The sequence below is a fragment of the Pelodiscus sinensis genome, chromosome 3 (assembly GCF_049634645.1).
Source record: "Pelodiscus sinensis isolate JC-2024 chromosome 3, ASM4963464v1, whole genome shotgun sequence".
Lineage (NCBI taxonomy): Eukaryota > Metazoa > Chordata > Testudines > Trionychidae > Pelodiscus > Pelodiscus sinensis.
This window is the reverse complement of record NC_134713.1, coordinates 176,409,249-176,432,369: the sequence shown is the minus strand read 5'-3', so window position 1 is coordinate 176,432,369 and position 23,121 is coordinate 176,409,249. Positions and strand designations below refer to the sequence as shown.

The 23,121-nt window shown below is 44.9% G+C and overlaps 1 protein-coding gene and 1 long non-coding RNA gene across 4 annotated transcripts in view; one reads left to right on the top strand and one right to left on the bottom strand.

Moving 5' to 3' along the window:
• Nucleotides 1–10,990, bottom strand: part of CFAP36 (cilia and flagella associated protein 36) — a 55,971-nt gene extending 44,981 nt beyond the window's left edge. For both annotated transcript variants that reach the window (XM_075925507.1, XM_075925508.1), the window contains exons 1-3: nucleotides 10,664–10,990; nucleotides 3,118–3,182; nucleotides 1,849–1,950 (exon numbers count right to left, since the gene is read on the bottom strand). In XM_075925507.1, coding sequence (XP_075781622.1) covers nucleotides 1,849–1,950; nucleotides 3,118–3,182; nucleotides 10,664–10,778 — 282 coding nt within the window. In that variant the 5' untranslated portion in view covers nucleotides 10,779–10,990. The remainder of the gene's footprint in view (nucleotides 1–1,848; nucleotides 1,951–3,117; nucleotides 3,183–10,663) is intronic.
• Nucleotides 10,991–13,965: 2,975 nt separating this feature from the next.
• Nucleotides 13,966–23,121, top strand: part of LOC112545634 (uncharacterized) — a 48,146-nt gene continuing 38,990 nt past the window's right edge. Inside the window, exons 1-2 of one of the 2 annotated variants that reach the window (XR_012902989.1) lie at nucleotides 13,966–20,634; nucleotides 21,584–21,655. This is a non-coding gene — a long non-coding RNA (uncharacterized LOC112545634). The remainder of the gene's footprint in view (nucleotides 20,635–21,583; nucleotides 21,656–23,121) is intronic. The other variant, XR_012902988.1, reaches the window with a different exon arrangement.

The following is a 23,121-nucleotide window of genomic DNA, read 5'->3' as shown; positions in this document are numbered from 1 at the left end:
AGATGTCTAACATTTACTCCTCCATACTACAGTTCAATCTGAGTGCTAAAATTTGGTGATCTTTCCCAGAATCTGATTTTGAAGCTCTGTAAAATAATGTGAAACTGTCCAAAATAATTAGAAACCAGTGAGAGTGATTTTCTTTTTCTAATTGGAAAATCTTGTCGGCAGAAGCTGGCTAGCTATCAATACCAAACTTGTCTAAAAGCTATATGTTTTTATATTTATGTAGACACTTGAGTGATTTGAAGAACTGGAGCTCTAGTCAATCTTCCCTTCCCAGCTTATTTTATAAACACATTTATGGAAATTGATCAAGATCACACTGTCCTGGTTAGTTTCTCTTTGCAATAAGGATTTCTAGTCTCAATATCCCATATCATTCTAAATAAGCCCTCTCCCTTCTTAAAGAGTTCACAGCCTTTAAACCTGCTCTGTCTCTCTTTCAAGCCCTTTAGCCATTACTTCACTAACTGAAATTTTTGGTTTTTTTTAAACTTTATTCAAAAAGAGAAAAAAAACAATCGCATCATTGTCCTATAATTTTTGGTTGCTCTTCTCTGAATGCCTTCCAATTTGTGTACCCCTTCTTCATTTTGAGGTGTTGAGATTGATCAACCATCACATAGCTAACTTTAATTCATTTGCACTGTGCAATTAATACAATTTAAAAATTAATTTTATTAAAAAATACAGAACACAGGTGTCAGGGCTGATCCCCACTCTGGCACTCCAAGTGCATAAGGTGGGGGCCCGCAAAGACCTTAAATCCCTTTGCTTCCAGGTTCTGCTTCTAAAAACTCCCAGTCTCAGATAGCCTGGCTCTGAGAAAAAAAACAAAAGCTGCCACCATCAAATGATTTACCCTAAAAATATAGGGGAGAACACTTGAATTCCTCCCCCAGAGGTACCCTAAGCTCTTTTGCCCCAAAGAGCTTGAAAAAAAGAAAACAGAAAAATAAGCTGCTGTTTCTGGTAGCTAATTGCCCAGTCTCAGGCAGGCAAATACAGAATCCACTGTTACTTTCCAGAAAAAAAGAATCAAATCATCACCTTAAAGTGATTTTTATTAACAAAACGAAAGATATACTTGATAAAGCATACTTGGTTGCTAGATGTTACAGAGCAACTAGGAATGAACAAAAAGAACTATAGTCCTTTGGGCAGTAACTTTAAAATAGCAAATGGCGGAGAGAAGACATGGATTCACACAGAGAAGTTTAGACCAAAAAACCCAAAACAAAGAAAAGTACCCTGATCACGACTAGACAGACATTTTTTCCCCTTGATTTACTCATGATCCCTTCCTGATTCAGTCCACGCCCATACCCCAAATTCTTTCGAGGCATGATAGTCCTGCCTAGGTTTAAATCATTCTGTGTCTCTCAATTCCCAGCTTAACTCTCCAAAAGAGCAGACGGTCTGCAGATATATATTTACAATATAAAATGTCAGCATGTATCCCTTTAGTTCTTCTGGCTCCCTGCCAACAATACCCTAACTACCTGAGTTTAACTCTTTAGGAGGCCAGCTCTCCTCCCATCTATTACAAGAGGAAACACATTTTGATAAAAAGTTTTTGATGCCACATATAAATATATGGCCCTCAAATGACACTATAAATCTACATTAAAACTGCAGAAGTAGTTTGCTAGTCACAATTAATTCCAGAAATGCAGGTGGGTAAATTTATTATAGAATTTTAGAAAATGAAAAATTGTGTGCAAAAACTACTTCAAAATTTCATACTTTAAATGTGATATTAGTGGAAATAGAAAATTAACAGATTATCAACTAAATTCCAGGCAGTACTATGGACTATAATATTATAAATAAAGGAAAACATACCTGTGACGTATGTGACTTTGCAAGAGGAGATGAACATGCTTCTTGAAATTTCTCTTCATTAATTCCAATCTCCTTAAGATAACTTTCTAGTAGTTTTTCAACCTACAAAACATTTAATCTTACCTTCTACTAATTTTTATCCTAGCCCACAGACATAAAAGTCAGCAAACTTTTATACTCAGTTGACAAACTATACTAATTTGCAATACATTACTGTTGTGATTTTTATATTTTTGCAGACAGTCTCCTTTATATTTTTGTAGACAGAGGCTCTTCCCCCTTGCTGCTGCCTCTGATAGACAGGCAAGGCAGCACTGTGGGGCCAATGCTGGGGAGGAGCCAGCTTTTAAGCCAGCCCCCTACCCCGGCACCAGCTCCTGCCTGCTCCTCATTCTCCCTGCTGCTTCCTACAGAAGCAGTGGGAGTCTGTGGAGCCAGCACATGTGGCAAGCCAGAACTTATCAGTTCCCACCTTCTCCTCCTCACCCTCCACACTGATGTTTCTCTATCAGAGGCAGCAGTGGCGGGGAGATGGGAGTGGGAGGAGCTCTGGCTCCAGCCTCTCTCCCTTGCTACCTCTGATACAGAAGCAGCAAGGTGGAGGGAATGCGTGTATTTGACAGGATTAACCGATAAGACCAGGCTTATTTGTTAACCACATAGTCATCTACACATTGACATCCCTAGTCTATTATTAAGTTCTCACATATTCCTCTGACACATCTGGTACCGGCCTCAGTGAGACACAAGAGATTGGACTAAACTGTGTTCGTCCCACTTTGAGAAAGCTCCTAATAGGCTTCCTGAGGCTCCCGTTGGCTGCAAATGGTGAACCGCAGCCAATGGGAACCATGCAGTTCCGTGGCTGCAGAGCTGTTAAGTAAACAAACCAGAGTGGCCTGATTGCAGCTCTCTCAAAGTGGGCCCTTAGCCCACCTGACTAAATTAACTACTGCTGATTAATATATCCAGATCTATGTTCCGGTTTCCCACACCCATGATAGTTCTCACGCTCCTTTAATCTGCCACAATGTTTTTTTAAAATGCAAAGTTATTAGATTTTGTAAATGGCTACTTTCAGTTTTTGTAAAAGTTACAAGCATATAGTTACAACCCTAGAAAGGGAGCAGATTCTTTGTTGCACTTGGATGTTTTGCCAGGATTGCAGGATATTTGGTTGAATTTGTAATACATTGCCTAAAATATTTATTTTAAAATTACAATACAAGTTTCTTACAAGATTAAGTGCAATTGGTGAATAATACTCACCAGAGCTTTGTACTCCTGATGAATCTCTGTATATGATAGCTTGCTTTCTTCTTCATCATCAAAAACTGAAATTAAAATAAAGGAAACTTCACTTTTCTTAAAATGTAAATGTCAATAGTAGAAAGAACATTTGAAATACTGAAATATTAGACAGTTAGTGAACCTCAATAAAATGCATCCCTAATTAAAAAGTAAGATCTACCTATTATAAAAGGTAATATATATTTATCCTCAAGTCACATACCCAACTATGGCCCCAAGTTGTCTAGGGACAAAATGATATGTAGAATATCAGTTTTCTAGCATCTAGAAAAACATATTACAATGTTAAACTTCAGAAAAACCTACAAATTATAAATATTTATTGTAGTCAGATAGATGACATTTGGAAAGAGTAAATTCAATATACCCAGTTTCCACAGTTATCAAGAAAATGCATGGCATGATTTGCAATACAATCTTATTCTGTTTCTTACATAGTGTTAATACTACAAGCTAGAACAGTGGTTCTCAAACTTTTTGACCCACAACCTATCCCGCACAATGCAAACCTTTCTGCAGACCATCAGCCAATCACCCCTGATGACAAAATGGGTGCAGGAGCAGGCTGAGGGTGGTGGGGTTTGGGTGCAAGGTTGGATGCAGGAGCAGAGTGGGAGTGAGGGGTCTGGGAGAAAGGCAGGGTACAGGAGCAGATAGAGGTGCAGGATCTCAGCAGGAGTGTGTGTGAGGAGGGTGGAAGTGCAAAGTCCAAGCATGAAGAGGATGGGGGGGTGCATATCTGGCTCTGTGCCTTCCACTGCTCCCAAGCACTATGCCCCACATCTCCAGTGATTGTGATTCCAGTCAATGGGAGCAGAGCAGAAAGCCTCCAGGTAAGCAGTTTCCTGCACTACGGGGAAGGGGGAGCAGCAATGAACCAAGCCACTTCCTTCCCCTGCAACCCAGTTCTGGCCCATGAAGCTTGACCTTCCTCCCTCACAGTGAAGACATTCATAATTATCATCTTTGGTCAGGGCTTACAGATGCTTTTAACATGAGTTCATCTCCCATCCTTGTGGGTGTGAGGAAGAATCCACATCACTCATTCCTCCAGCCACTTGCTCTGACTGCTGTTTGTTGTGCAACATTCATGCCACTGCTTGATTGTTGTAGGCTCTGTCATCATCTGTTGCTGCCATCTGCCACTATAACCTCTGTGAGTTGGTCTCTTGAGGTTCAACCCAGCTCTCAGTAATTTTAGCCCTCAGTGGGACATTCTATTTGCCAATGCAGGCTGGACAGTCCCTTCCACAGAAACACTGACCCACAGAAGATCTAAGCACTTTGACCTAATGATCAGTGATTTCACCTCTAGTGATTATTTAAATCAATCAATAAAGGACTATCAAACCTGTGATGGATAGAAGGAGTGCTGGCCAGCACCCGGTGACTAAAGAGTTAAATTCAGGTAGCTAGCAGGGGTGTTAGCAGAAAGCCAGAAGAGCCAATGGGATACAACACTGAAATCTGAATTGTATATAGATATCCTGCCTGCTTTCTTTGTGTGTGTCAGTTAAGCCAAGAGTTGGGAGACAGAATAAATTAAACTGAGGCAGGACTACCATACCTCCAAGAAATTCAGGGGCATGGAAGTGGACTGAACCACGAAGCAATAGTGAGTAAATAAGGAAAAATGTGTATTTAGTCATGATCAGGGTAATTTTCTTTGTTTTGGTTTTTTGCTTAAACTTCTCTGTTTGAATCCATGCCTTCCCTCCCCTACTCACCATTTAAGCTACAGCCCAAAGAGCTATGTTTCTTTGTGTCTCTGATCTATTCTTTTCTTAGTTGCTCTGTAACACCTAGCAAACAAGTATGCTTTAAGTATAAGTTTTTGTTTTGTTAATAAAACCACCTTTATTTAAGGTGATGATTTTATTCCTGTGTCCTAGAAGGTAACAAGTTCTATGTATGCATGCCTAAGACTGAGAGGTCAGCTACCTAAGACTGCAGGGTTTTTTTTCCCCACTCTTTTTTTCCAAGCTGTCTCATGGTAAAAGAGCTTGGGGGTACCCCTCTGGAAGAAGTTCAAGTGCGTTCTTCCTGGGTTCAAGAAGACAGGCATTTTTTTTTTGTTTCACAAGGTGGCAACTACCTCCCATGGGTAGGAGATCTATGGAGCTTTTAAGCAGAAGCCTATAGAGGCAAAGTATTTTTAAGGTGTCTTAATGGCCCCCCTCCTTGTGCACTCAAAGTGCCAGAGTGGGGAACAGTCTAGACAGAGCCTAATCAGCTCTATCTTTAAACAGAAGAGGAGGCAGATCAAGTAGTACCTGAGAGTCTTAGGCAGAACTCACACCTCCAAGCCAAATATAAATTACTTTTAATGAATCTGTAGCCATGTAAAACCTGCAAAAAGCAGTAAAACCTTTTTTAGTCCTCTAAAGCTTAACTTTTGACAAACTACTTTCATCAACTCATGACTCTAACATGAATAATAAAAGTGTCAACTATCAAAGCAAATGTACAGTAATTCCTCATTTAACACTACAGATGCGTTTCTGAAAATGTTCGTGCTAAGTGAAAATGTGCTATGTGGGGTCAATTTTCCCAATAAAAATAATGAAAAAGGTGGGAGTTGCATTTCAGGTAGTGGTGGTGGCAAAGTCAATTTTTTGTTGGTGCTGGGTCATCAACGTCAACATTACCTATCTAGCAACACAAGATAACTAGCAACACAAGTTGCCGCTGTTTGTTAAAACACAAAGATAAACACGAGTGAGCGGAGAAGTGCTGTGACCACGTGTATTCATTCGCTCATGCGTATTACCACTATTTTCACCAACTTATACTGCCGTGCGAAGTAGTCTGCCACTTGATTATTTTTGTGTTATTTCAGGGACAGTAGTGTTATTCAAAAAACGTTCCCCCCCAAAAAATTATGCTATTGCGAAAACATGTTAAGTGGGCACGTGTTAAACAAGTTATTACTGTATCTTCTTTTCATAAATGTCAAGGCAGTTCTAAGCTTTACAACGCCACACTCCACTACTTATGTTTCCATGCAAACCTTAAAATCCCTCTTTATCAGATACCATGCTCTGCTGGAAGCACAGCGCTGAGTCACTAGGGACTAAGACTCGCAGAGACATTTCAGTGAAGTGTTGCTACCTGGACGCAGATTTAAGTAGGGCAGTGTTTCCCAATTGGTGCTCTGCGGAACCCTGGGGTTCTGCAGAGCACAACGAGGGGTTCCGCGAGGAGCCAGCGCTCCCCCGCCCCCTCTGAAAAAGAGAGAGAGAGAGCCAGCTAGCCAGCAGAGGAGTGGGCGGCGAGTTTTGTGGTGCCCACGCTCCAGCAATATTTGGAGCTGGAACGGGTCTCGACCCCCCCGCGCGTGTCCTCCCACCCCGGCCCCAGAGCGTCTCTCCCCCGTCCCCGTCCCTGCCCAACCTTCCTTGAGCTCTTCCTTGCTGGCTGCTGCTGCCAGTGAGTGGAGAGACACCCGGACGTCACGTAACGTCACAGCGCGGGATTTTAAACTTGCTGGGCGCTGTGATGTGCCGCATGGCTGAGTTGCGGGTTCGGAGTCCGGGGACAGAGCGCAGACTCCGGCCCCACAAAGTAGAAGGTAGAAGGTACGGGAGAGGGGGAGGGGAAGGAGAAGGGGAGAGAGAGGGGAGGTGAGGGAAAGGGCTCGTGCAGAGGGAAAGGGGAAGGGCTGGGAGAGGAAGGTGCTTGTGCGGAGGGGAAGGGGAAGGCACCAAAGGGACAGGGGTGGAGGAGAGACAAATGCCAGGGGGCCAAGCGCAGACAATGAGGAAACGGGCAGGAGGGGAGGTGTTAGTAGGAGGGGGGACAGGGTGATGCTGGCAGAGGAGAGGGTAAGGGCATTGGGGGCTAAAGGGGTGAGGGGAGATGCTGGGAGAAGGCTTGAAAGAAGGGGTGGGCATCAGGAAGGCTGGGATGGAGCAAGTCATGTGAGAGGGCACAGGGGCATGAGGGGAATGGGGGCAGAGGGTGTTGAGGGGTGGGCATCAGGGAAAAATGGAGCGAAGGGGGAGGCACCAGGAGGGTGCAGGGGTAAGGGAAGGTGCAGGTGCCAAGCGATTCTGGGGGTGAAGCAGAAGGGTACCTGCAGGGGAGGGACCACCATCAGAGGAGAGATGCAGGGCAGGTTTGTAGAGGGAGGCGTTAGAAGAGGGGATGAGGAGGGGTAGCTCACATGATCAGAGTGGGGCTACTGGAGAAGTGGGCACAGGGAGGAGAGAAGGGCTGGTGGAGGGAGGCAGGTTGCAGGAGGGCTGAGAACAGTGAGAAGAGCAGGAGTCAGGACAGCAGAGGAGGGTGAGGAGTGGGGAGGCAGCAGGCACCAGGGGAGCTGACATGGCAGCAGAGGGAAAAGGTAGAGGTTTAAAAATATTTATTAATAACTTGGGTGGCACATCCAAACAAGCCATATGAACTCAATACTGGTGCACAACACAAAATTCATTTTGCTTGTGAGGAAACTCTTAGGCTATGTCTACACTGGTTGTTTCTTGCGTAAGAATATCTTGGGCAAGTGTTCTTGTACAAGAACACATCCACTCTTCCATGTATGAGCTGTGCTTTTGCACAAGAGCACCTATGGCAGTTTGGACACTCTCTTGCCCAAAAAAGTGCCGATGGCCATTTTAGCCATAGGGCTTTCTTGCTCAAGAAATTCATGTTGCCTATCTACACTGGCCTCTTGCGCAAGAATAGTTGCTCAAAAGGGCTTATTCCTGAGTGGGAGCATCGTAGTTCTTGCAGAAGAAGCCCTGATTTCATACATGTGAACGTTAGTGTACTTGCGCAAGAACACACGGCCAGTGTAGACAGGCAGCAAATTTTTGCGCAAGACCGGCCGCTTTGGCACAAGATCGTGCCAGTGTAGACACAGCCAAGGGGAGGGAGGAAGGCAAGGACAGGAAATCAGCACTGGCTCAGCATGTCTACACGGTTTGGGGGAAGGTGCAGGGAAATTGAGCTCAGCTGGGTTGCAGAGTGGAGAGGTCTGCGGAGCTGGGTTAGGGTGGGGTGGGGGTATGTGGAGCTCAGAGCTCAGTTTGACTGCAGGCAGAGGGAAGTGCTGGGAACCGGGGCTAGACTCAAGGGGAGGGAGGGACAGGGAATCGGCTCTTGGCTCAGCAGTTTTGTGGGGCTTGGAGGAGGTGCAGGGAAATTGGTCTCAGCTGTGCTGTGGGGGAAGCATGCTGGGAACCAGTGCAGGGCTCAGCTGGGCTGAGGTGGATGGGGGAGGGCATACAGAACAGACAGGCAGCTCAGCTGGCTGTGAGGGGCTGCAGGGAACTGGTGCTGCACTCCCTTGGATTGTGAGGGATGGTTTCAGGGGAAGTGCAGGGAACCAGCAGGGGTGGGCAGCTTAGTTCAGTTGCAGGGGATAGAGGTGCAAAGAAGCCTAGTTGGGAAGGGAGGGGGGGAGAGAAACCAGGAGCCCTGAAATGACCTCCCCTGGTCCAAAAAATCCTCATCTGGGACCAGTCAGGTCTAGAGGGTGCCAGATCAGGGAGGTCCAACTCCTACCCAAGTCCCCTCCTCACACCCTCCCTTGTAGCCAGACACCCTACATCCAGCCTGCTTCAGCACCCTACCTACCACGCAGACCTTGTCCCCTTCTGCCCCCCAGCTCCCTCCCAGATCCTGCACCCCATCCCAATCCCGCTCCTTTGCAGCCCTGTCATCCACCCTAACACCGCCCTGGCCCCAGCACCTTGCCTCACACCCCAGGACTCAGCACCGCCCCGGCCCTGGCCCCAGCCCCAGCACCCTGCCATCCACGCTAGCACCCAGCAGCACCCTGTTCCTTGTCCCAGCATCCTGCCAGTCACCCTAGTGCCCAGCAGGACCATGTACGTGACCCCAGCACCCTGCCACCTGGGCCAGCATCCTTCCACCCAGCAGCACCCTCTCTCCAGCCCCAGCACTCACTAGCACTCTGTCCCCTACCCTCACCAGCACATTTGGGACATTAGTGAGACATGGGGGGGTTTTGGAGGAGCTTTTTTTTGTTTTTTTGCATCTCACTTGTGTGGCCCCAACTGACTTTTCTGTGGGTCAGTGACCTTTGACTCAAAACAGGTTCCTCACCCCTCTCATATCTAAAGACAATGCTAAAACCTTTTGAGTTTGACATATTTTATTTAAAAATTAAGCCAGGCCAACAAGCCCCCAATTGAGACCAAATCCCCATTTCACTGCAGCATCATAACACTCCTGCACCACCTGACCCCAAATCTGAGCCTATCATACACTGGAATCCCCGTCCTGAGCCTCTTACATCCCCAAACTCCTGCATCCCCACATCCTCAGTCTTCTGCCACAACATTCCTCCACCATCCACACATCACAAATCTGTGTCCTGAGCCATAGAACTGGAAGAGACCTCAGAAGGTCATCAAGTCCAGGCCCCTGCTCTAGGCAGGACCAATTCCAATTATATCAACCCGGCCAGGGCTTTGTCAAGCCGAGACTTAAACACCTCTAGGGATGGAGACTCCACTACTTCCCTAGGTAACCCATTCCAGTGCTTCACCACCCTCCTAGTGAAATAGTTTTTCCTAATATCCAACCTGGACCTCTCCCACCACAACTTGAGAGCCCATCATACTCACAACCTTATTGCCCTGAGTCCCTCACATATCCAGCCCAAACTCCTGCACCCTCACATGCACAAGCCCTGGCTTGCTCAGCACCCCAACTTTCCACCTGAACCCAACACTCCCCAGCCTAGAGCCCCCTCCCTGAGCCAACAGCCCCTTCTCCTGCATCCAAATTCCCTCCCAGAGCTTGTACTTCTCACCCCTTCCCACACCCAAATCCCTCATTCCCACCCCACACCTCACTCTCATTAGGTTGAGACAAGTATAAGGGCTGGAGATAGCAAGTGATGGAGAGGAGGGGAACAGAGCAGCTGAGGCCTCACAGAAGGGAGATGGGGGGTATGTGTGTCTTGGGGAAGGAATGTGATTTTCATGAATTGGTGGGTCCCTCTCTCCTCCCCCGCGCCCTACCTTTTTTTTTTTTTTTTTTTTTTTTGCTTGACAAGCCATGGGGTTCCTCAAAATTCTGAAAAGGGTTCCTCGGCCAAATAAAATTGGGAAACACTGAAGCAGGGGTTTAGTGCTCTCTGAGCAGCCCCTCGGAGAAGGACGGTGCGTCCCCAGCGGCCACTGACCCCAGCAGACTGAGGGCCCACGGACACGTCTCTCTCTCCCCTCCCAACAGTGGTGACAGAGCGCGGGGGAGGTGGCGCTGCTGTGGCCGGCCGGCCGGCCGGTCCTCCACTCCAGAATCTGGTGGGGCGGCGCTGACGCCAGAAGAGGCGCTAAGGTCTGGAGGGAGCAGGGGGCGGTAGCTGCACCTGCCCTCGCGCTCCGGGGTTCAAGCCGAGGCTGACCGGAAGGAGCCTGGTTCAGGGCCTGGCAACGGGCGCCGAGCGTCTCTCCACGGGCCTAGCAACGCCCTGCGCAGCAGCGGGAGGGGGAGAGCAGGCGGACAGGCTCCCGCCCCAGCTTCTCACCCGCGCACTTCTGCTCCATGAACTCCAGGATGGGGGTGGACCAGGCGGGCCCGCGCAGGAAGCCGGCGATGCTGTCCACCACCCACTCCACGTCCGCCTCCCTCTCCGCCGCCATCGAGGTCGGGCTGCGGCGGCGGCGGTTGGGGCGCTACTAGCTCGCTGGCGCAGCTCTCGTCACACAGGGAGCGCGCGCGCCCCCCGCGGAGCATTCGGTCCGCTCGCGCGCGCGCGCGGTCTCTCTCCCTGCCGCGATGCAGGTGTGAAGCGCGCGGCAGCGGCGTCACCCGGGCACGGGCCAGGTGGTGGGGGAGAGGCGCGTGGGGGCGGGGCCGCGGCCGGGCCGTTCTGGCCTTCGGCTGCGAGGCCTCGCGCTGTCGCTGGGGGCGCGCGCGGCAGCTCGCGGCCTGGAGAATGGAGAAGCGTTTGAGCCCCGTTGCGGGGTCCTGCTGCTGCTCCTGGGCTGCAAACAGCCGTGCGACGTCCTGCCCTTGGCTGTCGCCTCCTGGGCCCGGGGAGGAATTTCCCCCTGCTCTAGGCTCTTTTGCAGCTGGATTGAACAGCCCCTGAACCTGGAGCTGCTGCAGCACGATAGTTACGCTGGGCGACCCCCCTAGCGCGCTGGTATAGCGCAGCATCCACAGCCCCATACCCCGGGAAGAGGTGAGCCGTAGTGGCGCATTTCTGGGAAGAGGTAGCTCCGTGCGGTAACTACCGGCTGGTGCAACCCTTCCCAGTGCTGTGGAGACAGGCTCCAAATACTCTGAGGCTATTTACCTCGTCCCAGCCCTCTGAGATCTGTTTCCATCCCCATTTTCTAAATGCTGTTGTAGTAAAATATAGTAAAGACTATGTGTGCTTCTTCCCCCTTCCATTACTTAAGCTTGAAACAGCACATATCATTTAGCTAATTGCGCATGTTTTAGAAGCTGAAGTAAAAAGGGGAACTAGCTGTTTAGACCCATTTCTCAAGGACTGGAGTACAGGTATTACTTGAGTTAGGGAAATTTGCTAATTGCTATTGCTTAAGTAAGCTGTACTGGTGGTTGTTACTGAATGGAATAGAGTTGAAATATGCTAACCAATAACGCGGCAACACGAAGCTAAGGTAACAAATCAAGACGTGCCAAGTTAGATAAGAAAGTTAAAGAAAGTATAAAAAGGATGCTTAGCCTACGCTCAGGGTCGGCTCTGCTTTGAACATTGAGTTCCTTAGCCGTACCTTGGTTGCAACCAATAAACTTGAGTTGGACCCAGCCTGAAAGTGTGACTCTCTTCTTGGGGTAAATCAGACTAGCCTCCAAGGGGACGAAACCAGAAATTTATGCAACACTGTATCGGAGTAGCAGCAATCAGCTGTCCATAAGATACCCATGAGAGGGCTTTTAAGAGACTTTCTATATTGCTTAATAGCAAGTATAACTTTGGAGCTGTACCCTTTTTAAGCATTTGTGAGAAATAACAAAAACCGAGATGGAGATAATCTGGTTCACAGAAATTATCACCTCTGATTCCAGTATTTTGCTACTGTCCCATGCTGTTCTAGAATTTACATGAGTGACTGACAACATGCAAGTACTTAAAAAAACACGAATATTCTAGCAGCACCTTAAAGACTAACAGGACATGTAGATGGTATAATGAGCTTTGGTGGGTACAACCCACTTCTTCAGCTTCTACCTGTTTTGTTAGTCTTTAAGGTGCTACTAGACTATTTTTAAGTTTTTCCAGTTATAGACTAATTTGGCTACCCCCTGAAGCTTTTGTACATGCAAGTAGTTGTATTGGGAAAACGTAACTACAGGATGATACATTCTTCTGTCTTTATTAGGATGCCTAAACTCTGATGAATTTTAATTATAAGTGGCTTTTTTACAACAGCACAATGTGAAAGATCAGAATAAACAAGCTACCCAACAATTACTACAGTACACTATCTAGGGGATATTGATCAAAGCCCTCAAGTAAATAACAAATTGAAAAGATTAATTTATTTAAACCTGGAAACAAAGTTCCGTCCAACTCGAATCATTTTCATTGTATTGATCTTACACAGAGATTAACATAACTAAACCTTGGCAATATAATCTGAGACAAATGTAGCTGCCTACATTTCAAATGATGAAAAAACTAACAAATTAGAAGATTTGTTCAAGGCATATATGTTGCTATTCTGCAGTCAGGTGTTGTGTACTAAATAATTGGTCCCAGATGAGACCATTTCAGAAATGGAAGACTTTGCTGAGTAAATTGAATCTACTATGCCAGATCTATGCTACAGACATATAGTAGTATAACTATGTCACCCAGAGCTGTGAAAAATCCACACCTCTGAGCGACATTCGTTATACTGACCTTAACCCCCTATGTAGACAGCACTATACTTCTCCCACAGACATAGCTACTGCCTCTTGAGGAGGTGGATTAATACACAGACTGGAGAGCTCTCCCTTCAGCATAGGAGTATCTTCACTGAAGCACTTCACTGCTTCTGTGTAGCTGCGCAACTACCTGGCAACAGTCAGCAACACCCATCAAAGGACACTTTGTTTCAGTCTGTTCCCCCCAGGTTCTCTTAAACCACATCCACCTGCAACCCAACTAATGCCCTTCTGATATTTTTGTCTTCTCAATAGAAACAGTCATTCTATGTAGGTAGGCAGACCTCTTAGAACCCATACAGCACATACAAGCCTTGGATGGTATGCAAGTAGGTGGTATGCTCTTGGTCGATGAAATACAGAGAGAGTTATTCATGAGTGGGAACCTATACCCAGATAAGAAACTCTCCTTACTGTGTGATATCTTTTGTTTCTGCCATCATTTTGTATCTTTTGGTCTCTTTCTCTCTTGCATCTACCTTTTCCTTGATTATGTTTATGTTACTATGTATTTACACGCTATTCTTGGTGAAGCGTGCATTGTTAAATTCTAACCAATCCACAGTTTGTGTCCCACTCTAGGTCTGAGTACACTGTAGCACTGTTTCTTCCTTTAGTCTCTGAGACTCAAGAACCTCATAGTGCCAACTGCCAAGAGAAACAGGGTGCCCACATAAGGATTACAAGGATCTCCAGTCTCTGATGTGTACATTCTAGCTCCCCAAGAATGTCATGCAAGGTCTCTCATAAAAGCTGGCTTTACACTGGTCATCAATATAACTGTGAAACAAATGTACAGATGTTGTGTAAGGAGTTGTGTATATCTATACACTTTGGCTACGTCTAGAATGGCATGATTTTCCGCAAATGCTTTTAACGGAAAAGTTTTTCCGTTAAAAGCATTTGCGGAAAAGAGCATCTAGATTGGCACGGACGCTTTTCCGCAAAAGCACTTTTTGCGGAAAAGCATCTGTGCCAATCTAGACGCAGTTTTGCGCAAGAAAGCCCCGATCGCCATTTTTGCGATCGGGGCTAATTTGCGCAAAACAATACCACGTTGTCTACACTGGCCCTCTTGCGCAAAAGCATTTGCACAAGAGGGCTTTTGCCCAAACGGGAGCAGCATAGTATTTCCACGAGAACACTGACAATCTTACATGAGATCATCAGTGTTCTTGCGTGAATTCAAGCGGCCAGTGTAGACAGCTGGCAAGTTTTTCCGCAAAAGCAGTTGCTTTTGCAGAAAAACTTGCCAGTCTAGACGCAGTCTTTCTGTTGTTAGGACCTGTGTCTAGGGACTGATCACCAGCAAAGATAAACAAGTTTTTTGATGCACAAGAATTGTTTATCTAGTTGACTATTTACATATAAATTAAATATTGTATTGTTCACAGTGGACAGATCAAAGGCTTATACAAGTGTATTTAGGGGCAAAGAAGACACACCGTCATCCTTATTATGATGTGAATTGACTGCAGATTTTACTTCATGAAAGAGAGATTTCAAGGAGGATTTGTTGAAAACGCTGGTAAGAATGTAGGGTGAAAAGCCTCTTTAGACAAGAGGAAAACTTAGTTTAGTCTCTAGAAAGCATGATGTGATTTTGTTTTGTTTGTAATCATTTGTTTCTAATATTCTTTCTGTTGTTGAATCTCTGTTCTTTGATAAAAAATATATTTTTGATAATAAACATGTCTTAAGTGCTGTGATGTTAAGCAAAGTTATGGCCCTGAGTTGAATATTAGAAGCTGACATGCACTGTTTCTTTGGGAAAAGCAGGCCAGGCATTTCTGTGAGTGATCAGTGGATAGGTGGCTAGACAATGCGTGGAATGCTCTTGGAGGCCTTGAAGGTTGGCATTAATCTATTGCTACCTGTCTGAGAAACTGAGGCCTGAAAGACAGTGCTTGTATTGGCAGCAGCTGGTGGATTCAGGGAGCGGTTCCACAGCAAAGACAGATAAGAATTCCTCATACTAAGGGCAAATGAGGGTGAGGTAACTCACAACCTCTCTGGCACAGCTGAATACAGCCTCTTTGTCTGTTACCCCTTACATAAATGAGTCGATGCTGCCCAGCTTCTCTAGGTCCCCAGGACGATGCTGACCACTCACACTTTTCAGTAACTTAAGCATACCTATCTAAATAGCATGCCTATCCATCATGAATGGGCGGGGTTCTACCCTTTTCTCGACATCCCAGCAATTCAGTTAACTAAATTGCCTGTAAGAGTTAAACCCAGAGACAGTGAGTAGTTGAGAGTCTCCAGAAACTGTGGACAGGGGAGCCAGGAGAGCCAATGAAAACAGTGTTAGTTTTGAATTGAAGTAGGACCTTCCCTGCTGCAGTCTTTGTGTGATCTGAGCTGAGGGAGATGAGTTAAGCTAGGAACAAGGCATGGAATTTCCAGTGATATCTATGCCTGGGGGAAAGACTAAACTTTGGAACAACAGAGGTGTGTATAGAACAGGGTAGGGATGTTAAATTTTGATTAATCGGCTAATTGAGGAGTCAAATGGAATTTCCATCAGCTACTCGATTAGTCGATAAGGAGGGTGCTCACTATCCTGCTGCGCCTCTGCCTTTGAAATGTACAAGAACCATCCTCTTCAAAGGAAGAGGCAAAACAGTCCCCTCTCGCATGGGTCTCTACTGCTGTGCCTCTCCTTTTAAAATGTACAGGAGGGCTTATCGGGTAGTCGACTAGTCGCTTACATCCCTAGACCAGGGACTGTTTAGTCAGATATGTTCAGGTTATTTTATTTATTTTGGAGTTTGTTGAACTCTTCTGTTCTGAGCCCATTTCTCCCTGTTGACTTTTAAAGGAAATCCCAGGAAAGCAATTCTCTGTTTTTAATTTGCTTTTTTTCAGTTTCTCTGTAACACCAAATATGCTTTACCAAGTATGTCGTCTTCATTTTGTTAATAAAATAACCTTTTAAGACTATAATCTGAATCCTGTGTCTTAGAAGGCATTTGGTTTGAATGTGCATGTTTGTGAGACTGAAAGGTCAGCTATTAAGAAATTAGTTTTTCAGGCTCTCTCCAGTGGGAGAGTTAAAGAGCTTGAGAGAATACCCCACAGGAAAAAATTCCCAAATACTTCTTCCTGGGTTCTCAAAGGGATTTTTGTATTTGGGTAGTGGCAGCATACCATCCAAGGTCAGGGAATCTGTGACCGTGGGGAGTTTTTAACCAGAAGCATTTAGTGGCAGGGTATTTTTAAAGTCTTTTGTGCAGCCTCTCCTTCTGCACTCAATGTGCCAGAGAGGGACCAGCCTGAGAGCCATGGATATTTTTAGTGCAAGTCATGGTCAGATCCCAGGCAATAAACAGAAGCCTGGGATCTTAATGGAAGCCTGTGACATGTTCCTGACTTTCACAAAAATGACCCTGACAAAATGGGGAGATGAGATCAGCACCCACTGTTGCTGGGGATCTTAGATCCTCTGCTGCTGTGGGGAGTGGGAGCTCCAGAGGCCCCTGCCCATGGGGGCTGAGCTGCTCCAGGGTCTCCTCCCCTCCCGTGGCAGCTGGGCATTCAGAGGGTTGCCTGCTGTCAGCTATGGGAGGATCCCCTGCTGCCCACCATGGCTGTACAGTTACAGAAGTTCCCCCATAAGTTATACTCCCTGGAGCTAAGCAGCTTCAAGGTTTCCTCACCTGCTCAGGGGCTGAGAGCTGCAGTCCTAGGAAAAGCGACGAGGAGGTCACTGGTACATTCTCCTGCACATCCACCAACGTAATATATGCCATCATGTGCCAACAATGCCCCACTGCTATATACATCGGCCAAACAGGACAGTCCCTACGTAAAAGAATCAATGGACACAAATCTGATATTAGGAATGGCAACATACAAAAACCTGTAGGGGAACACTTCAATCTTCCTGGACACACAATTGCAGATCTAAAAGTAGCCATCCTGCAGCAAAAAAACTTCAGGACCAGACTTCAAAGAGAAACTGCTGAGCTACAGTTCATCTTTAAGTTTGACACAATCAACTCTGGATTAAACAAAGACTGTGAATGGCTTGCTAACTACAAAAGCAGCTTCTGTTCTCTTGGAATTCACACCTCCAGATCAGCTGCTAGAAGTGGGCCTCATCCTCCTTGATTGGATCCACCTGGTCATCTCCAGCCTGATATTTATTTATTTTATGGCCTGCATATTTATTCCTGCCTCTGGAAATTTCCACTACATGCATCTGACGAAGTGGGTCTTTGCCCACGAAAGCTTATGCTCCTACACTTCAGTTAGTCTATAAGGTGCCACAGGACTCCTCGTCGCTTTTGCAGATTCAGACTAACACGGCTACCCCTCTGATACTTGACTCCTAGGAAAGAATATGTCACAGAGGTCAATGGAAGTAATGGATTCTGTAACTTCCATAACCTTGACATAATCATAATAATAATCATTACTTCTAATACAACTCCAACCATGTGGAAACTCTGGGTTAACAGTTTAACTATTTAGGGACACATAATAGTGAAAAGCAAACAGTCATATAGCCTTTGTAAGAATTCCTGCCTTGGCTTCCCTATCACTCTGGAGGTAGTCTGGGTTTTTGGCACAGGAGTCTTCTCTACAGCACATGGCTTCTCTTTGAAATCATGGAGTCTCTTTCCTTCCTTTAGGTCCGCTAGTTTTTGTCTTCCTTGGTCCCTCAATTAAACGGGACCCTTCCTCCTCCATCCCAGCTAAATCTTTTACTTTCTCCTGTCCTAAGCCTTGTCTTCTTTATTCTGAATTAATCACATTAGATTGTCCCACCCCGACCACCAGCTTCCTTTGTTCTATGTGTCTCCAAACCCCAACTTCTGCAGAAAAGTTGGTGCAAATTGACTTCTTCCTACTTTCTGCTCTGTCTGGACCAGATCTGTTAATTGCTTAATAGCCCTTAATGGCTGACTGTCTTATTTGAAGAAAAACTTGCAGACTCCATTTCCTCCTTTTCTCCGCCCCTTGGAGAAAGCTATGTCATATTTTTTAACATTATATGTAAATATCAGAATGTGAAAAATCTTGTTGTTTAGAAGCACAGGAAAGGGTGTCTGGAATGGACAAGTGAAATTAAATGGGAATTTTTGTAATATTTTTATTAAGACTATGTGTGCCTCGGTTTCCCTATATGTTGTTTTGCTACCATGTGGGGGAAAGAAGATTAACTCTGCTTTCAGAACAGACCAAAAATATAGGGGTGTAAGTGTTACCAACCTGTCTGAGCAGACTGAATAAGGCATTAAACGGACTAGCCCATGCAGCTAGCACTCAATAAGCCAGAGAGAGAATCGTTTCCCCACCTCTCAGCACTTATGAATTCAGTCTCTGCCTGGAGAGCAAAGGACTAGGAGGTGACCAAGAAGGAATAATAATTGATTTCTGAAAGAGGTTGGCTGCTCTCCATAGAAAGTAACTGAAGAGCCAGAGAGAGAGAGAGAGAGAGAGAGAACACAAAATGAAATCCACTACAAGTTGGCTTGTGAATTGCTCTGCCTTGACCAGAATTGACTATCCTTTAATATTTATCTCTTTATGCTAACATAATGACTTCCAGTGCTTTGTTCCAGTTGACTAATAAGTCTTACTCTATTTGAAAAATTGCTTGGGTGTCCCTACAAATACTGAAGTGCATTGGTAGAGCCTTGCATCTTCAGATATCCACTTTATATCTGTGGCTATCTGCATTCACAGATGTGGATGCAGATATCTGTGGCTCATTTTAGGAGATACAAATGCGGATACAAATTTTGGATGTAGAATCATGTAAGTTTGCAGCTATCTGCGTTGTATATGTGGATGTGGATATTCACGGATCATTTTTTCAGATGCGGATATCAATTTCATATTCACGTAGGGCTCTATTTGTTAGTTCCTGAATAGTGTAAAATACTCTACCAGGAGTCTCTTTTTCAGCAGTTCTCAGACTGTGGATTGGGACCCCAAAATCTGTCGCATCTAGGGATTTGAAAGTGTAGCCATGTAAATGGTTAACCAATGAGCCTAGGCTCCTGGACGGGAAACCAGCTTAAAAGCTGGCTCCCGGTGTGAACCAGCTCCCAGGAAGATGCCTGATACAGAGTCAGCAGCACTGGGTGGTAGGTGGGGAGCTGGTATGCCGAGGGACAAAGGCAGCAGCGGGAGGGGGGTGGGCCGGGGCAGGTGGAGGGATGAGAGCTGGTATGGGAAGCTAGCTCCCTGCACTCACTGACTCCCAGAGAGCCGCCTGCTGCCTATGCTGCTGCCTCTGATACAGAGGCAGCAATGTGGGGCAGCAGACAAGAATTGGTATGCAGAGGGAGCCAGCTTAAAAGATGGAGTCACTTCTCATTCCATCTGAAGATGGCTGTTCGTTCCAGGTTACTGTTTCTATGTAATGTGTCCTGCCCAAGAGACAACCCAGCTGGGAAGACAGTAGTGGCCTTCCCTATGTGCTTCCGACCTGAGCCCAGCTGCCAGGGACAGGAGCTGAATATCCAGGGGGTGGGAGGGCTCAGCAGAAGAACGACAGAGCCCATCCCCTCTGTATCCCAGCAGACCAGGTAGGAATTTGGGCTGTTTAATCCTGCATTCCTCCTTACACATCATTTACTGTGTGGCAGCTCCTGGAGCCAGTGGGCTGCAAAATGCAGTGCAGACAGAGATTCAGTAAACAGTTGGGAGCTGCAGGGAAGGATTGCTGAGTGTAAGGGAGGTGTACCTAGGGAGGCATGACCCAAGTTGCTTGGGGGAGGCCAATCTTTAAATTGTGGCCTCTGCCCGCCCGGCTGTCAGCATGTAGTAGCTGTATCTGCCACTCTCTGAAGCATCTGGTTGTAGTCACAGTCATACAGGGAATTGGACTAGATCCGTGGTGTCCAGCATGCTAGCCATTAGCCACATGTGGCAATTTGGCTGGTTGAGCATGGATAGTTCACTATATTAGTAGCCATCACTGCTTCAGAACTGGTTGGACACCACGGGACTCAAACTTTGTGATACCACAACCCCCCTCTAAGTTGCTCACAGCCCCCCAGTAAGTTGCTCGTGACCTCTTCCCCCCCTCCCCCCCGGAGGGTCGGGACCCACAGTTTGAGAAACGTGGCTATAAGTCAATTGTTGTATTATCTATCAGCTTGAAGGGAGATCGGAAACAACATATTCTGAAGAAATACCACACTGACAATGAATACTCAATAGCTAAGTTGTATTCTGTATGATCAGATCTAGGCTTCAAGAAAGGTGCAAGACGTCCACAATATTAGTTAGGCACTAAAAGTTCTACTTTCAATTAAAATAGTATTGATAATATATTAACATTTAACTTGTGGTCTTAGATGGGAAGCAATAGACTTTTTTGTTAACATGAGGACAAAATGAAACATAAGACCAGAAATTAGAGCCTGATGCACTGAAAATAAGAATAAAAATAACTCAGCCATGATTTTTTAGTCCCAGCAGAATGCACAGAAATGTCTTTAAAGAACCACAACAGTGCCTACATTTCAATTCATTTGAGAGAATGGGCCTATACTCTGAAAACAGAAACAAGAATACTTTCTTGTCAAGCAATTACGTTTTAAGTGGCCAGAATTGTTTTCTGCCAGTTAGGTAAGAATATAAAAATACCTTTAGAATACTCTAAAAACATTCTAATAAATTATAGTATATATTGTTCACCGACTTTTTCTGTCAATTTTTTGGTTTATATAACAATAAAGGGGCGGAAGATGTGTGATAGATAAATCGTTACTTGCCAAGGTCTATGCTTTGCGCTGTGCTGAATGCTGTCTGAGAACTTAGCAAATATAATAATAATAATAATGTTTGAGTATTTTAATTAGATGTTGTAGCATATGTTAAATGCTTTCTGATTTTTTCAAGCCTTAATGAGAACACTGGACCAAAGCTCATTTTATTGCCTAGTAATTTTGTGGTACACGTAAAACTATGAGAAATTTAGAAAAGCAACTCAAATCAAAATGGACTTATGTTTACATTAAAATTAATTTGCTTGGGTACACACACTTACAGTAGGTATGTGTGGATTTATTGTACTTCTACTGTGAAACAAAGTACATTCAATCATTTTCCTAACTTACATCAGTGTTGAAAGTTTAGTATTTCCAATGTTTACATTCATTTTCTTCAAATCTTGATTCTATAGCTGTTAGTTTTACTTAATAGGAAAATCAATTAAAAAAAAAGATATTTTCACATTATTTTAATTGAGGCTCTTACAGAAGTGAAGAACCAGCAGTGCCAGGGAGAGCTATTTTAGTTACCTAAGGGTTTGATTATGCTTTTCTTGTTCAAGCATTTCTCCTGCTGATAATGGTATTTTTACCTGAAGAAAGGGCACAGTATAAAGCATTAAAATTGATTCTAGTTAATATAAATTAATTTAAAACATTTTCAAGTTATTTTATTGATATTGTGAAGCCACTACTGCTTGTTGCCTTCATTAGAGGGGGTCTGATTTTGAAGAGCATAATTGTTAACTACGCCATTCAAAAATCTTCTGCCTGTTGTGGTAATATGTGTATTTCTCAACATTTAGCTCTGTCATTGTTACAAATGACTGAAATGTGGAATGCAGTGTAGCCATGTTGGTCCCAGGATGCTAGACAAGGTGGGTGAAGTAATTCATTTTACTGGATCATTTATGGAAGACCAGTATTTTGTTTCATGTCATATCATACTAGAGAGTTTTTTTAAATTAAAATTAGAGATTTTTAAAAAATATTAAGCTAGTTTAAAAGGATATTTCATCTCTATGTATTAAAAATAAAATTTTTTTCTAAATAATCCCCGCAAGAGAACAAATTATCCCTTTAAGCATGAAATTTAATTATTATAATCTTAGCTCTGCTCCAACCCTCTCTTAAAGTTAGGCACAATATTTGGTCAGTGACCTGTTTTGGGACCGGCTCTCTTCAATATCTTCATCAACGATTTAGATATTGGCATAGAAAGTACACTTATTAAGTTTGCAGATGATACCAAGATGGGAGGGGTTGTGACTGCTCTGGAGGATAAGGTCATAATTCAAAATGATCTGGATAAATTGGAGAAATGGTCTGAGATAAACAGGATGAAGTTTAATAAAGACAAATGTAAAGTGCTCCACTTAGGAAGGAACAATCAGTTTCACACATACAGAATGGGAAGCGTCTGTCTAGGAAGGAGAACGGCAGAAAGGGATCTAGGGGTTATAGTGGACCACAAGTTGAATATGAGTCAACAGAGTGATGCTGTTGCAAAAAAAGCAAACGTGATTCTGGGATGCATTAACAGGTGTGTTGTGAGCAAGACACGAGAAGTCATTCTTCTGCTCTACTCTGGGCTGGTTAGGCCTCAGTTGGAGTATTGTGTCCAGTTCTGGGCACTGCATTTCAAAAAAGATGTGGAGAAATTGGAGAGGGTCCAGAGAAAAGCAAGAATGATTAAAGGTCTAGAGAACATGACCTATGAAGGAAGGCTGAAAGAATTGGGTTTGTTTAGTTTAGAAAAGAGAAGACTAAGGGGGGACATGATAGCTGTTTTCAGGTATCTAAAAGGGTATCATAAAGAGGAGGGAGAAAACTTGTTCATCTTGGCCTCTGAGGATAGAACAAGAAGCAATGGGCTTAAACTGCAGCAAGGGAGGTTTAGGTTGGACATTAGGAAATAGTTCCTATCAGGGTTGTCAAACACTGGAATAAATTGCCCAGGGAGGTTATGGAATCCCCATCTCTAGAGATATTTAAGAGTAGGTTAGATAAATCAGGGATGGTCTAGACAGTATTCGGTCCTGCCATGGGGACCTCTCGAGGTCCCTTCCAGTCCTAGTATTCTATGATTCTATGACATAAGAACGGCCGTACTGGGTCAGACCAAAGGTCCATCTAGCCCAGTATCCTGTCTACCGACAATGGCCAGCACCTGGTGCCCCAGAGAGGGTGGACCGAAGACAATGATCAAGCAATTTGTCTCCTGCCAGCCTCTGACAAACAGAGGCCAAGGACACCATTTTATCCCCTGGCTAATAGCCTTTTATGGACCTAACCTCCATGAAATTATCTAGCTTCTCTTTAAACTCTATTATAGTCCTAGCCT